General features: G+C 40.2%; 1 protein-coding gene across 2 annotated transcripts; it reads left to right on the top strand.

Moving 5' to 3' along the window:
* Positions 1 to 2,367: 2,367 nt before the first annotated feature.
* LOC123992574 (ribonuclease inhibitor-like) lies at positions 2,368 to 13,349 on the top strand. 2 transcript variants are annotated; one of them, XM_046293807.1, is made up of 7 exons: positions 2,368 to 2,658; positions 6,303 to 6,473; positions 7,216 to 7,364; positions 10,013 to 10,186; positions 10,308 to 10,472; positions 10,610 to 10,654; positions 10,745 to 13,347. In XM_046293807.1, exons 3-7 carry the CDS (start codon positions 7,225 to 7,227, stop codon positions 10,770 to 10,772), a joined length of 552 nt encoding a protein of 183 aa, XP_046149763.1. In that variant the 5' UTR covers positions 2,368 to 2,658; positions 6,303 to 6,473; positions 7,216 to 7,224; the 3' UTR covers positions 10,773 to 13,347. The 2 variants fall into 2 exon arrangements, with proteins under 2 accessions (XP_046149763.1, XP_046149764.1); XM_046293808.1 differs by lacking the exon at positions 6,303 to 6,473 and having other exon boundaries at positions 10,745 to 13,349.
* The last annotated feature ends 1,412 nt before the right edge of the window (positions 13,350 to 14,761 follow it).

Below are 14,761 nucleotides of genomic sequence, written 5' to 3'. Positions count from 1 at the left end.
ACAGTACACACAGTCCTTTCGCAATATGGAAAACCGGTTGGAAACCAAATGGCTCCTGCTGAAAAGAGAACTATGATCTGTCTGCTGTAGGCTAACTAAATATTTTATTAACTTCCAAATAGTGTTTTACAAAGTAAGACGATCACGAGGTATGGGCTTTTAGCAGGAACGCATCGGCCATCATAAGCGAGTGAGCTGCGCTTCATTGGGTGAGCCAGTGAAACTGGAAGGCATGTTTAGGCCTATAATTTTCTCATATTTTATAAAATGTCTCATGCGTTCCGGAACCTCAGGGCTCCCTAGGTCACACACAAAGAGCTTATGTTTTGTTTGTTCTGGCACCTCTCGAATTACAAATGAAGCACTGCGGATATCACTTGAACACCCTTTGATGGGGGGGACAATTCACAGACAATAGAAAATAAAGTCAGAAATGCCTGGTCTTTTGTATCTGTTTTGTTGTACTTCTTGGTTGGTTTGGCAACCGTGTGCTCTAGCAGAGAACCTAGCTTTACCAAGGGGTGCACACTGCATTCCGAATTTGAAGGTACAATTGTTTTGTTGACTTGAGCTCGCCACGAGGAGGCATTGAGGACGTTGTGTGGCAAAAGAGAACGCGTCTTCTGGCGCCCTCTGCTGACCACTACACTCAATGACATCTGGCTGGAGCCAACAACTGTTGACAGTCCTCACAAGTTTGCTATTTTCCAAAGAAAGTAATGTTGATTTTTTTTCTGATAAGTCAGCTGTTCAGAGAAGAGTAAAAGCAAACATAGTGTAGTCGTTATGGTTATTTGTTAGGGACCCCACAAATGTTGACTTTGTCATTTTATCTACACGCTACAGCTCATGAAACATGGGGGCCAACACTTCAGATGCGCCTGTTTTATAACACAGTTTCAGAGTCTAATTTAAATAGGAGAGAATTATAATTGCCACGCAAATATTTTGCCTATGAATTAGGTAGGACATTGTGCACCAGAGGCAAAACATGGGTGAATTCACAGCCAACAACAGAGCCACATTTTGTGACCGAACTACTGCAAAGTGCATTGAAAGAATTGAAGGAATGTGTATGCTTTGTTCATATGAATATTATGAACATATCAACAAAGTATCACGCAGATGCAGAAATACAGACAGGCAGACACCACCAGAACATATTCGTAAGTCTAAGTTAGTAGCCCAGTCCTGAGTGAGGTTTGCAGTGATCACTCCCAATCACCAGATAGTCATTGGAGTGCTATTAGATCACAGCTTCTGCAGCTAGCTAGGTTATACCACATCACATGGTTTGGATTAACCTCCAGATCAAATTACCTGGCTATAGGCTTTGATATTATACAGAGCTATTTCCTCTTTATTTTGCTACTATAAACTGTGAAAAGATATGTCCTTTTTACAATGTCACTTAAAGTTAATGACTATCTATAGACTAGTTCTAAATAGGAAAGTAGTCATATGTGAATTCATTGTGAGGGGAAGTCCATTAGTAATTATGTCATCACTGAGGTTGACTTTATTTGCATAGGACTTTCATGATGAGTGAAGAGAGACTGGCACTAATGCCCTGCTGGACTGGTTTTATGGAATCCTAATTCCTAGTGTCCTCCTACCATAATTCAAATGTGCTTCACTATGATGCTACACACTAATTCTATATAGCCTGTAGGCACAGACATCAGTTCAACATTTTGATTTACATTTGGTTGAGTTGTCAATCAATGTGAAAAAACAAACAAAATGAACCATGTCATTGGATCTGGGTTCAAAGTTGCAGAAAAATGAAAAAATTAACTTACACTGATGACTTTAAAAAAAATCTGGGACATTGTTACATTGTGGGTTGCAACCAATGTGTATAAACCCTGGATTACAAACCCTGGATTACTGATGCTATGTATTGGCCATTGAGAGGTTTTGAAGCCACCGGTAGGAGCAGTCCTCCATAGGAATGAATGAAATTCTACAGTATTTAGATTACATTTTTAGGGTAGTGGGGACAGTGACATTAGTCATCTCTAAAAAATGATACTTTAAGGAAAATGTCTTTATATACAGTACCAGTCAACTTTGGACACACCTACTCATTCAAGGGTTTTTCTTTATTTGAACTATTTTCTACATTGTAGAATAATAAGATAGGAAATAACACATCAATATGTAGTGACCCAAAAAGTGTTAAATTAAAATGTATTTTTTTGTGTTTACTATTTCCTTTTTTATTTAGCAAATATTTCTTACTTTTTAACTCTGCTTTGTTGTGAATGGGCTTTACGCCTGTCGTACTCGGTGATTTCATTTCAACACAGCGCCCCCTATAAGTAATCTAGTGTGTATATGAATCATTGGAGGGAAACGGTCTGTTTAGGCCGGGAGACTTGGATTCAGATGGACGTTCGTTTCTGGCGAGGACATGCAGTCTGTAAACCGCGCCCCTTTACTATAAAATGATTTTTTATTGTGCTTGTATTGCATTCCTGGAATAAAACGAACCCCGAAATGTGCACCACCGGTGAATTTAGCTGGATTGTCTCATACAGATCTTTATCATAATAGACGAGTAAACATACATTGAAGGGATATGCAAAGCAAATTGACTTGGAAATAAAAGTACAGTACAAAGCCCGCTTTGGACGAGGACAATGGCCTTTTCGGGTAAGTTGCTTCTGCAGTCCACGCTGCATTTTTTTCACTGTTGCAATATATTTTTAAAAAAAAAAGTGAACTAGGTTACTTATTGTAAAAGTTAGATTGTCTCGTAGGTGCGTACACCATCTCTTCAATTCCTCTCCTTTGTAGTGAGACGAGTACTACTCGTATGCTAGCTATCCGGACTACTTATTTGTCTAGAGAGCTAGATCTTGTTGTATGTAGCGTGTGGTGATGTTTGCGCTGTACAGTTCGCGCTCTTTTAGACTGAGTCTGAGTGTGACGCATACTGTGGTATTTCACCCAATAGATATGGTTTGTTGATCAAAATTGGATTTGTGTAATCTGAGGGATATACAGTGCCTTGCGAAAGTATTCGGCCCCCTTGAACTTTGGGACCTTTTGCCACATTTCAGGCTTCAAACATAAATGTATAAAACTGTATTTTTTTTGTGAAGAATCAACAACAAGTGGGACACAATCATGAAGTGGAACGACATTTATTGGATATTTCAAACTTTTTTAACAAATCAAAAACTGAAAAATTGGGCGTGCAAAAGTATTCAGCCCCTTTACTGTCAGTGCAGCAAACTCTCTCCAGAAGTTCAATGAGGATTTCTGAATGATCCAATGTTGACCTAAATGACTAATGGTGATAAATAAATCCACCTGTGTGTAATCAAGTCTCCGTATAAATGCACCTGCACTGTGATAGTCTCAGAGGTCCGTTAAAAGCGCAGAGAGCATCATGAAGAACAAGGAACACACCAGGCAGGTCCGAGATACTGTTGTGAAGAAGTTTAAAGCCGGATTTGGATACAAAATATTTCCCAAGCTTTAAACATCCCAAGGAGCACTGTGCAAGCGATAATATTGAAATGGGAGGAGTATCAAACCACTGCAAATCTACCAAGACCTGGCCGTCCCTCTAAACTTTCAGCTCATACAAGGAGAAGACTGATCAGAGATGCAGCCAAGAGGCCCATGATCATTCTGGATGAACTGCAGAGATCTATAGCTGTTGTGGGAGACTCTGTCCATAGGACAACAATCAGTCGTATATTGCACAGATCTGGCCTTTATGGAAGAGTGGCAAGAAGAAAGCCATTTCTTAAAGATATCCATAAAAAGTGTTGTTTAAAGTTTGCCACAAGCCACCTGGGAGACACACCAAACATGTGGAAGAAGGTGCTCTGGTCAGATGAAACCAAAATTGAACTTTTTGGCAACAATGCAAAACGTTATGTTTGGCGTAAAAGCAACACAGCTAATCACCCTGAACACACCATCCCCCCTGTCAAACATGGTGGTGGCAGCATCATGGTTTGGGCCTGCTTTTCTTCAGCAGGGACAGGGAAGATGGTTAAAATTGATGGGAAGATGGCTGGAGCCAAATACAGGACCATTCTGGAAGAGAACCTGATGGAGTCTGCAAAAGACCTGAGACTGGGACGGAGATTTGTCTTCCAACAAGACAATGATCCAAAACATAAAGCAAAATCTACAATGGAATGGTTCAAAAATAAACATATCCAGGTGTTAGAATGGCCAGGTCAAAGTCCAGACCTGAATCCAATCGAGAATCTGTGGAAAGAACTGAAAACTGCTGTTCACAAATGCTCTCCATCCAACCTCACTGAGCTAGCCTGTTAAGGATGTCGAGAATCTAAGCAGCTTTTCGCAGCTTTTTGTTAAAAATCGCACAACATTTCAGCGCCCTGCTGCTCATGCCAGGAATATAGTATATGCATATGATTAGTATGTGTGGATAGAAAACACTCATGATTAGTATGTGTGGATAGAAAACACTCAAACACAAGACCTACTGTCAGAGACGGAGAGCTATGCAGATAGTGTTGAAGAAACAAAGTTTTACATAAAGGAACAGCTGAGGTTGCACAACTCTCCCGAGAGATCCATTAACCTTGTATACTGTTTGGCTGAAATAAATGACAATACACTTACTGAAGAGGTTGAAGCGTACCTGAAGTTAGGAAATCGTGGAGGAACAAAGCTCTCACCTGCTAAATGCACAACTCTGGCTACTGTGCTGATGTCAAGGGAGATTCTGGATGAGTCTGACCTAAAGAAGTTCAACACTTGTGAGGAGGGACGAAAGAGGCTGATTCCACTTATCAAGTACTGCAGAAACGCGTTGTGAGTGTTAAGCTAATTATGCACATACAGTGTATTCAGACCCCTTGTCTTTTTCCACATTTTGTTACGTTACATCCTTATTCTAAAATTGATTGAATAGTTTTTTTGCCCTCAATCTACACACAATACCCCACAATTGCAATGCAAAAACAGGTTTATACATTTTTGCAAATGTATTAAAAATAAATGTAGCACATTTGCATAAGTATTCAGACCCTTTGAAGCACATGGAGTCATCTAGGGTAGGACGCCACAAGCTTGGCACACCTATTTGGGGAGTTTCATTCTTCTCTGCACATCCCCTCAAGCTCTGTCAGGTTCCATGGGGAGCGACGCTGCACAGCTATTTTCAGGACTTTCCAGAGATGTTTGATCGGATTCAAGTCCGGGCTCTGGCTGGGCCACTCTAGGACATTCAGAGACTTGTCTCGAAGCCACTCCTGCGTTGTCTTGGCTGTGTGCTTAGGGTCGTTGTCCTGTTAGACTGGGGGCAAAGGTTCACCTTCCGAGGTCCTGAGCGCTCTGGAGCATGTTTTCATCAAGGATCTCTGTGTACTTTGCTCAGTTCATCTTTCCCTCGATTCTGACTAATCTCCCAGTCCCTGCTGCTGAAAAACATCCCCACAGTATGATTCTGGCACCACCGTGCTTCACCCATAGAGATGGTGTCAGGTTTCCTCCAGGTGTGACGCTTGGCATTCAGGCCAAGGAGTTCAATCATGGTTTCATCAGACCAGAGAATCTTGTTTCTCATGGTCTGAGTCCTTTAGGTGCCTTTTGGCAAACTCCAAGTGGCTGTCATGTGCCTTTTACTAAGGAGTGGCTTCTGTCTGGCCACTCTACAATAAAGTCCTTATTGGTGGAGTGCTGCAAAGCTGTTTGTCCTCCTGGATGGTTCTCCAATCTCCATAGAGGAACTCTGGAGCTCTACTAGAATGACCATCGGGTTCTTGGTCACGTCCCTTCTCCCCTGTTTATCCGCGTGGCCAGCTCTAGGAAGAGTCATGGTGGTTCTAACCTTCTTCCATTTAAGAATGATGGAGGCCACTGTTCTTGGGGACCTTCAATGCAACAGAAATGTTGTTTCCCTTCCCCAGATCTGTGCCTCGACACAATCCTGTCTCTGAGCTCTACGGACAATTCCTTCCACCTCAGTTTGGTTTTTGCTCTGACATGCACTGTCAACTGTGTGACCTTATATAGACAGGTGTGTGCCTGTAACCCTAACCCTGGTCTCATAACAAAGGGTCTGAATACTTGTGTAAATAAAGGTATCTGTTTTTTTATTTATTTTTATACATTTACAAAAAAATTGAAACCTGTTTTCGCTTTGTCATTATGGGATGTTGTGTGTAGATTGAGGGTAAATGTATTTAATCCATTTTAAAATAAGGCTGAAACGTAACTAAAAGGGAAGGGGTCTGAATACTTTCCAAAAGCACTGTACCTACACATTTGTAGAGGTTGGTTTAATTGTATTTACTCTGTTGTAGACTTGCTGTCTGTAACCTCACAGAGTGGTCTTGGGGAGTAGTGGCCTCAGCTATAAAGTCAAAAAAATTACTGCGAAAACTGGACCTGAGTTACAATGACTTGCAGCACTCTCGTATGGATCTGATCTGTGATGGGTTGTGTAGTCAAAGCTGTAAACTGAAAATCTTGAGGTGAGCAAATTTAGTTTGTTTGTGCCACATTTAGGTGTAATTACAGTATGTGTGTAGACTACCTCAGGCAGCGTGGGTAAGCCAATATTCATCATCACATTTGCAGACTATTCCTTTTTATATATATTTTATAAACAAACATCAACTACATCACACCTGTGCAGATCCACTAGCACACACCTCACTTTGTTTCTCTCCGTAGCCTACACACTTCCAATTTTTACATAAATTTACCTGTTTGTTAACGACTGAGAATTGGTTGATTTCCAGTTAAGTATACCTTTTTTAAATGTATTTTTTATTTTACTTTTCTCCCCAATTTCGTGGTATCCAATTGTTAGTAATTATTATCTTGTCTCATCGCTACAAAATCTATCGTTCTGCACTGTACAAAGCAGTTAACCCACTGTTCTTAGGCTGTCATTGTAAACAAGAATTTGTTCGTAACTGACTTGACTAGTTAAATAAAAGTATGTCTAGCTGGGCCTCCACTTTTCGCTGACAGTCGCAACTCAACCATCTATTTGGTATTTTCAGCTTGCACTGCCCAAATTCGCCCTTCTGATTTGTAGGCAATGTGATTTAAAACAATCCACAGCTTATTGTTTTCCCTAAACTAATGATCCTCTGTGGCCAAATCATGCTTTCTGGTGTAGTCTATTTTGAATGATTTTTAAAATTTCTGTATAGACAGTAGGAGGCTATGACTATTAACCATAATTCTATATATTTTTTTCCTAAGGCTAAATCAATGGAATGTTGTTCAGCTTTGGAGTCTGTTCTTGGCTCAACCTCATCACACCTGAGAGAGCTGGACCTGGGTGGCAATGATTTACAAGATTCGGGTGTGAAACTGCTCTCTGCTGGACTACAGAAATTGGACACTTTGATGTATGTGCATTTTTTTTTTCAGAAAGAAAAGCGTGTTCAGTAGTAAAGAAAAGCTAGAGACCTTGACCTCTTATAGAATGATTGACTAAAGCAGGAAACACCATGCTCTCACTGCCGATAGGTACTTATCACAGTGGGAGGCCGTTCCTTTTCTCTTGCCAGAACAAACGCGGTAACTGCAGCATGCCAACCCGGTAGTGACGAACCTACCATTCTACTTGTAGAATCGCAATGTTTGTCAGTGGCCAACAACGTGACTTTGAGCCAATCAGAGAGCATGAACCCCCACATGGGGGAGCCAACAAAAACAGAAAAGAAATGGGTAATTTTCTCGTGGAGGAGGTCGAAGAGTGAGGGAGTTTATTTTATATAATTTATTTGTAATAATGACAATTACAACAATACTGAATGAACACTTTTGTATTTTAACTTAATATAATACATAAAAATCCATTTAGTCTCATAAATAATGAAACATGTTAAATTTGGTTTACATAATGCAAAAACAATGTGTTGGAGAAGAAAGTAAAAGTGCAATATGTGCCATGTAAAAAGCTAACGTTTAAGTTCCTTTCTCAGAACATGAGAACATATGAAAGCTGTTGGTTCCTTTTAACATGAGTCTTCAATATTCCCAGTTAATTAGTTTTAGGTTGTAGTTACTATAGAAATGATGACACGTCAACTATTTCTCTTTATTCCATTGGTATTTCATATACCTTTGACTATTGGATGTTCTTATAGGCACTTTAGTTTTGCCAGCCTAATGTCGATAGGCGTGAAGTCATAAACAGTGCTGTGCTTCAAGCATTGCTAAGAGCTGCTGGCAAACACCGTAAAGTGCTGTTTGAATGAATGCTTACGAGCCTACTGCTGCCTACCACCGCTCAGACTGCTATATCAAATCAGACATAAATATAATAAACACAGAGAAATACGAGCCTTTGGTCATTAATATGGTCAAATCCAGAAACCTACCATTTAGAAAACAACATTTATTCTTTCAGTGAAATACGGAACTGTTCCGTATTTCATCGAACGAGTGGCAACCCTAAATCTAAATATTGTTGTTACATTGCACAACCTTCAATGTCATAATTATGTAAAATTCTGGCAAATTGAATTCGTCTTTGTTAGGAAGAAATGGTCTTCGCACAGTTCGCAAAGAGCCAGGCGGCGCAAACTGCTGCATATACCCTGACTCTGCTTGCACTGAACGTAAGAGAAGTGACACAATTTTCCTATTTTGCCTGCTAACATTAATTTCTTAACTAAATATGCAGGTTTAAAAATATATACTTCTGTGTATTGATTTTAAGAAAGGCATTGATGTTTATGGTTAGGGACAGGGTGCTTTTTTCCCCCCGCGAATGTGCTTTTGTTAAATCACCAGTTTGGCGAAATTGAAGTAGGCTGTGATTCGATGATAAATTAACAGGCAACGCATTCATTATATGCAACGCAGGATTGCAACGATTATGTGAAGATTTTTTTATTTTATATAGGTTTAATGCTAGCTAGCAATTTACCTTGCATACAGTCTCCTCGTGGATTGCAATGTAATTAGCCATAATCAGCGACCAAAAATGCTGATTACCGATTTCAAATCCCTAATTAATTGGTCGACCTCTAGCCCATGTCCCTACAAATTGAGGCGAAAAGGCCTTGTGGGCGTGTTTTGTGGTCATTTAGCTAGACATTTTTGCTAAACCTGTCAAGTCTGCCTTCCCTTCACATTTGTCACTGTCAATCGTGAATGATAATTATTCAAGTTTTACTGATGAAACGTCCATGCAGCATCTGCATACCAACTATTTGACATCAATCAGTTTATGGGGGTATGCATTTAGATTTTCCTGAGATATACAGTGTTTTTGCATGATGTACAGTGACCAGATTTTTGCACAGATGGTGTTTACAAACCATAGCATAGTTTATCTGTTTATTTTGCATAATGTTGAGTTTCGGCCACATGGGAGGAAAAATGTATTTTTTGTCTTACAATAACATACATTAATACTATTAAACTCAGTTCTGTTATGATTATGCGATCTAGCAGACATTGATTCAGCTTTGAGCTAACCATTCAGAGTAGTAGAGCAGAGTGTGTGTAAAGTAGAGCATAAACAGGAGCTCCTAATGTGATCTGCACATCCTGACGTTTCGGGATCTTTAGCCTGGAGAAAAAAATATCTGAAAAGTCGGATAAGCAGCCACTCTTAATGACACTACCTTGAAACACCTGAAATGACAGGCTGGGTTTACATAGGCAACCCAATTCAGATCCTTTGACAATAATTGGGTAAAAGATCAGAATTGGGCTGCCTGTGTAAACCCAGCCTTAGTACTGGTTCTTACCTTATCAACCACGCCAACGAGGCCCAATCATAATACAGGAAGATGCACACATGACATTCGGACGGGCTAGTCACAATAAAAAGGCAGATTTTTACACCATCAGACAGCGTTCTACAAAGTACGTTTTACGCTCGTGGATTTCTATTCCTCTGCTACTACGATGTAACTGGCATTTGGTGCTCGTTGCAGGTAGACATGTTAAAGGTTTAACCTTGTAACTACACCTTAAACAATCTCACAAATATTGTGGTATTTAATATTTTCAAGATTTCTCTGAACTCTTCCTGCAGGATGTCATCCTGTGGCATCAAAGAGGAAGGCTGTGCTTCTTTGGCTTCAGCTCTACGTTCAAACCCTTCATACCTGAGAACGCTAGTACTCTGTGACAATAACCTGCACAATTCAGGAGTGAAGCTGCTCTCTGCTGGACTGGGGAGTAAACATTGTGAACTGGAGACACTGAGGTAGTTATGAATTTAACTTTAGATTATGAAATTGTCATACACCGCCCATTTCATTAATTAACCATGTACATATGAAATAAGTAGTTAAGTATTTTAAAATAGTGATGTCTTCCTGTTGCAGGCTTTCTGGCTGTCTTGTCTCAATGGAAGGATGTGCTTCTCTGGCTTCAGCTCTGAGGTCAAACCCCTCACACCTGCGAGAGCTGGATCTGAGCTACAATCACCCAGGAGACAGAGGAGTGAGACTGCTCTCTGATGTACTGGGCGATCCATTCTTCATACTAAAGTAAATCAAGTAACTTGAAAGTGCTCCTTAGTCCAAAACTAGGCTTAACCTGTGTCTGAATAACTATTCAGTACCGGTTTCACTGAGTTACAAGTCTTGTTTCTGTCACTAAATCACTGTTCCTCTGCTTCCCTTAGTGTGGAACACAATGAAGAGTGCTACTTAAAACCAGGCCTGAAAAAGTGTGTTTTTCATTGTTAACTTCTCTAGTCTCCTAAAAGCATAAATTAATCTTGGCATGTGTACCGATTCCTAACCTCTATTTGTTGCAGATGCCTGTGCGCTCACACTGGACCCTAACACAGCACACAAAACGCTCTCTCTGTCTAACAACGAACTGTGACATGGGAGGATGATGATCATCTATGTTTGCCTCACACAGAGAGATTTAATGACTGTCCTCAGGTGCTGTGTAGAGAGGGTCTGACTGGGTGCTGTTACTGGGAGGCAGTGTAGTGGGAAAGGGTTTCATGTAGGTGTGGCATATAAACACATGAGCAGGGTTGGAAAAGGGCATAACTGTTTGCTTGGTTACAATGACAAATCCTGGAGCCTAAGACTCCTCAACCACGGTTTCCTCAAACTCTCTGTCTTGCACAAAAATGAGCACACGGTCATACCTGCCCCCTCTTCCAGCACTGACAGAGTTGGGGTGTATCTGAACTCCTTACAAGGCATTCTGTCCTTCTACCTAGTCTACTCTGACACTCTGACCCACCTCCACACATTCCAGTCCACCTTCACTGAACCACTTTATCCAGCATTTTCAGTCAATGACTATTCCTCAGTGTCACTGTGTTAGGTCTTAAATTGGCCTAGAGAAAAGGATTATGTTGAATGTTTACTAATAAACTGCTGTACTTCTGAGTCCATGATAGAGATGGAGTCTAGACCATATCCAGTTGACCAATACATGGAAATACTCCATATTATCCATAATTGTTTGAACTCTTTCCCCCCCAGTACACTGCAAAATTATAAACATTTGAATGTTTTTGAAAGAACCTGGATTCCCAATCTGAGGTCCTACTGTATATGAACTGCATACTTATGCAATATAGTGGTTGAAAGTTTGACCTATTCTGTATGATATGTTGCGTTCAGCTACAAGGGGAACTTCTCCTTAGCTTTTTTTTCTGTACATTGTTCTCAGGGTTCGGGTATTTTTATTTTTGAGTAATAATGGAAATACATTTTATCAAACTATTACATGTACAATATGTATGACTGTGGTCTTGTGTTGTGTATTATAAGAAATGTTCAAATGTGTTTTTATATGAAGGATTCCTTAAGCTCCTAACCCCAACATGTTTTCTACTTTCATCCCACCAGTCCATCCACACTCTCAACCCTGAAGGGTGGACCATTAGGCATACACACTCGCCCTCAGGGCAGGAGAGAAAGGGAGAAGAGTGTCAGACTGTGCTCATAAGATCTTTTCAGAGCTGATCTGACTGGTCAAAAGACTAATTTAGTGAGATTTTTTTAATATCAGAATTAGGCTCCCTGTCTGAACACTGCTTAAGATGTACACTAAACATCACACACAGAGATAGAGAAGCTGACATCTGAAGTCAGCCATGCTTGACTTAAACCGCACCATCTGTCTCCAACTTTTAATGAGACACCCAGAAGAGAGGAGAGATTAGAGAATAGTAGACTACAGCGCTTCTCCAAGGTAATGGTCTACTGGGTATTGTTACCACATAGTGCATAGAGGAAGGAAGCCACAGACAAGAGAGAGCAGAAATCCCTGGCCTTTTGTATCAGTTTCATTTCTTGGTTGGTTTGGCAATCGTGCTCTAGCAGAGAACCTAGCTTTACCTAGGGGTGCACACACTGCATCCTGAATTTGAAGGTACAATTTTTGCTGACTGAGCCTTCAGGATGTTGAAGTAAAAACATCTTCTGGCGCCCTCCGCTGACCACTATACACTATGACATCTGCCTGGTGCCAACAACTCATGACAGGACTCACTCGTTTAAAGTCATGTTTACTTTTTTTCTGATAAATCAGATGTTCAGAGTAAAAGCAGCCATGTGATATTGTCAGTGGTATTCAGGATCCTTGACATCCCTACCCTAAGAATAATCCTTACCTAAACCATCTTAAATTTCCATTTTGAATGCACCAATTTGTAAGTCGCTCTGGATAAGAGCGTCTGCTAAATGACGTAAATGTAAATGAGGTTGGGATGTCCCAAGGATAGCATGTGGGTACTACAGCAGTCCATGCTAATGATGCATGTTTTATAATAGAGTATCATGGTCTCATTAAAACAAGGAAAATATAATTATATATGAACATATCCAAGTATCACACCGATGCAGAAACAAAGACAGGCACTCACCACCAGATCAGATTTATAGGCCCAGTACTGAGAGGTTTGAAGTGATAACTCTGAATTACCAGATAGTCATTGGAGTGCTATTAGACCACAGCTTCTGCAGCTAGCTAGGCTATACCACATCACATGGATTAGATTAACCTTCAAGTCAAATTACCTGGCTATAGGCTTTGATATTATACAGAGCTAGTAGTTTCCCATTCATTTGTGCTAAAAACTGAAATGACAGCCTTTTAATATGGAACAAAAATATAAACACAATTTGTAACGTGCTGAAATAAACTATTCCAGAATCATTCCATAAGCATAAAAAGCTCATGTCTCTCAAATTTCGTGCACATATTTGTTTACAACCCTCTTAGTGAGCATTTCTCCTTTGCCATGGTAATTCTTTCACCATATCAATAAGATGATTAAAACAGCATGTTCATTACAAAGGTGTACCTTGTGCTGGGGACAATAAAAGGCCACTCTTAAATGTGTATTTTTGACACAATGCCAGATTTGTCAAGTTTCGAGGGAGCTTGCAATTGGCATGCTGACTGCCGAAATATCAAACAGAGCTGTTGCCAGAGAATTTAAAGTTAACTTCTCTACCATAAGCCCCCTTCAACATCGTTTTAGAGAATTTGGTAGTACATCTAACCGGCCTCACAACCACAGACAACATATAACCCCGCCAACCCAGGACCTCCACATCTGGCTTCTTCACCTGCAGGCCCGTCTGAGGGGGTGCTCAGGAGTATTTCTGTCTGTAAGAAAGCCCTTTTGTGGGGGGAAAAAATCATCTTGATTGGCTGGGCCTGGCTTCCCAGTGGGTGGCCCTACAGTTGAAGTCAGAAGTTTATATACAGCTTAGCCAAATACATTTAAACTTAAGTTTTTCGCAATTCCTGACATTTTATCCTAGTAAAAATTCTGTTTTAGGATCACCATTTTATTTTAAAAATGCTTTTTTATGGCGGTTTTGGAGCAGCCTTTCAGGTTATGTCGATATAGGACTAATTTTAATGTGGATATAGATACTTTTGTACCTGTTTCCTCCAACAGCTTCACAAGGTTCTTTGCTGTTGTTCTGGGATTGATTTGCAATTTTCGCACCAAAGTTAATCTCTAGGAGACAGAACGCATCTCCTTCCTGAGCAGTATGACAGCTGCGTGGTCCCATGGTGTTTATACTTGAGTACTATTGTTTGTACAGATGAACGTGGTTTGGAAATTGCTCCCAATGATGAACCAGACTTGGAGGTCTACAATTTTATTTGCTGAGGTCTTGGCTGATTTCTTCTGATTTTCCCATGATGTCAAGCAAAGAGGCACTGAGTTTGAATGTAGGCCTTGAAATACATCCACACCTCCAACTGACTCAAATTATGTCAATTATTCTATCAGAAGCTTCTAAAGCAATGACATTTTCTGGGAATTTTCAAGCTGTTTAAAAGGCAGTCAACTTATTGTATGTACACTTATGACCCACTGAATTATTAGCGAAATAGTCTTGTCTAAACAATTGTTGGAAAAATGACTTGTGTCATGCACAAAGTAGATGTCCTAACAGACTTGCCAAAACTATACTTTGTTAATTAACAAGACATTTGTGGGGTGGTTGAAAAACTAGTTTTAATGACTCCAACCTAAGTGTATGTAAACTTTCAACTTCAACTGTATGCCCTGCCAGGCCCACCTATGGCTGCGCCCCTACCCAGTCATCTGAAGTCCATAGATACGGCCCTAATTTATTTATTTCAATTGACTGATTTCCTTCTATGAACTGTAACTCAGTCAAATCTTTGAAATTGTTGCATATTGCATTTATATTTTTGTTCAGTGTACAATGCCACTTAAAATTGGAGGGCACGTCTAGGCTGTGTCCATATTGTGAGGGAAGTCCTTTACATTGATGTCAAATGGATTGACATGGCATTGGACCTTCAGTGTGTG

The sequence above is a fragment of the Oncorhynchus gorbuscha genome, linkage group LG13 (genome assembly GCF_021184085.1).
Source record: "Oncorhynchus gorbuscha isolate QuinsamMale2020 ecotype Even-year linkage group LG13, OgorEven_v1.0, whole genome shotgun sequence".
In the NCBI taxonomy this organism is placed as follows: domain Eukaryota; kingdom Metazoa; phylum Chordata; class Actinopteri; order Salmoniformes; family Salmonidae; genus Oncorhynchus; species Oncorhynchus gorbuscha.
This window is presented reverse-complemented; position numbering and strand designations above follow the sequence as displayed.

Excerpts from the sequence above, each read along its gene's own strand:
- LOC123992574 (XM_046293808.1), top strand. The coding sequence starts at position 7,225 with ATGGAATGTTGTTCAGCTTTGGAGTCTGTTCTTGGCTCAACCTCATCA. Across the intron at positions 10,473-10,609 it reads GATCCATTCTTCATACTAAA|TGTGGAACACAATGAAGAGT; the intron begins GTAAATCAAGTA and ends TGCTTCCCTTAG. Across the intron at positions 10,655-10,744 it reads TTAAAACCAGGCCTGAAAAA|ATGCCTGTGCGCTCACACTG; the intron begins GTGTGTTTTTCA and ends TATTTGTTGCAG.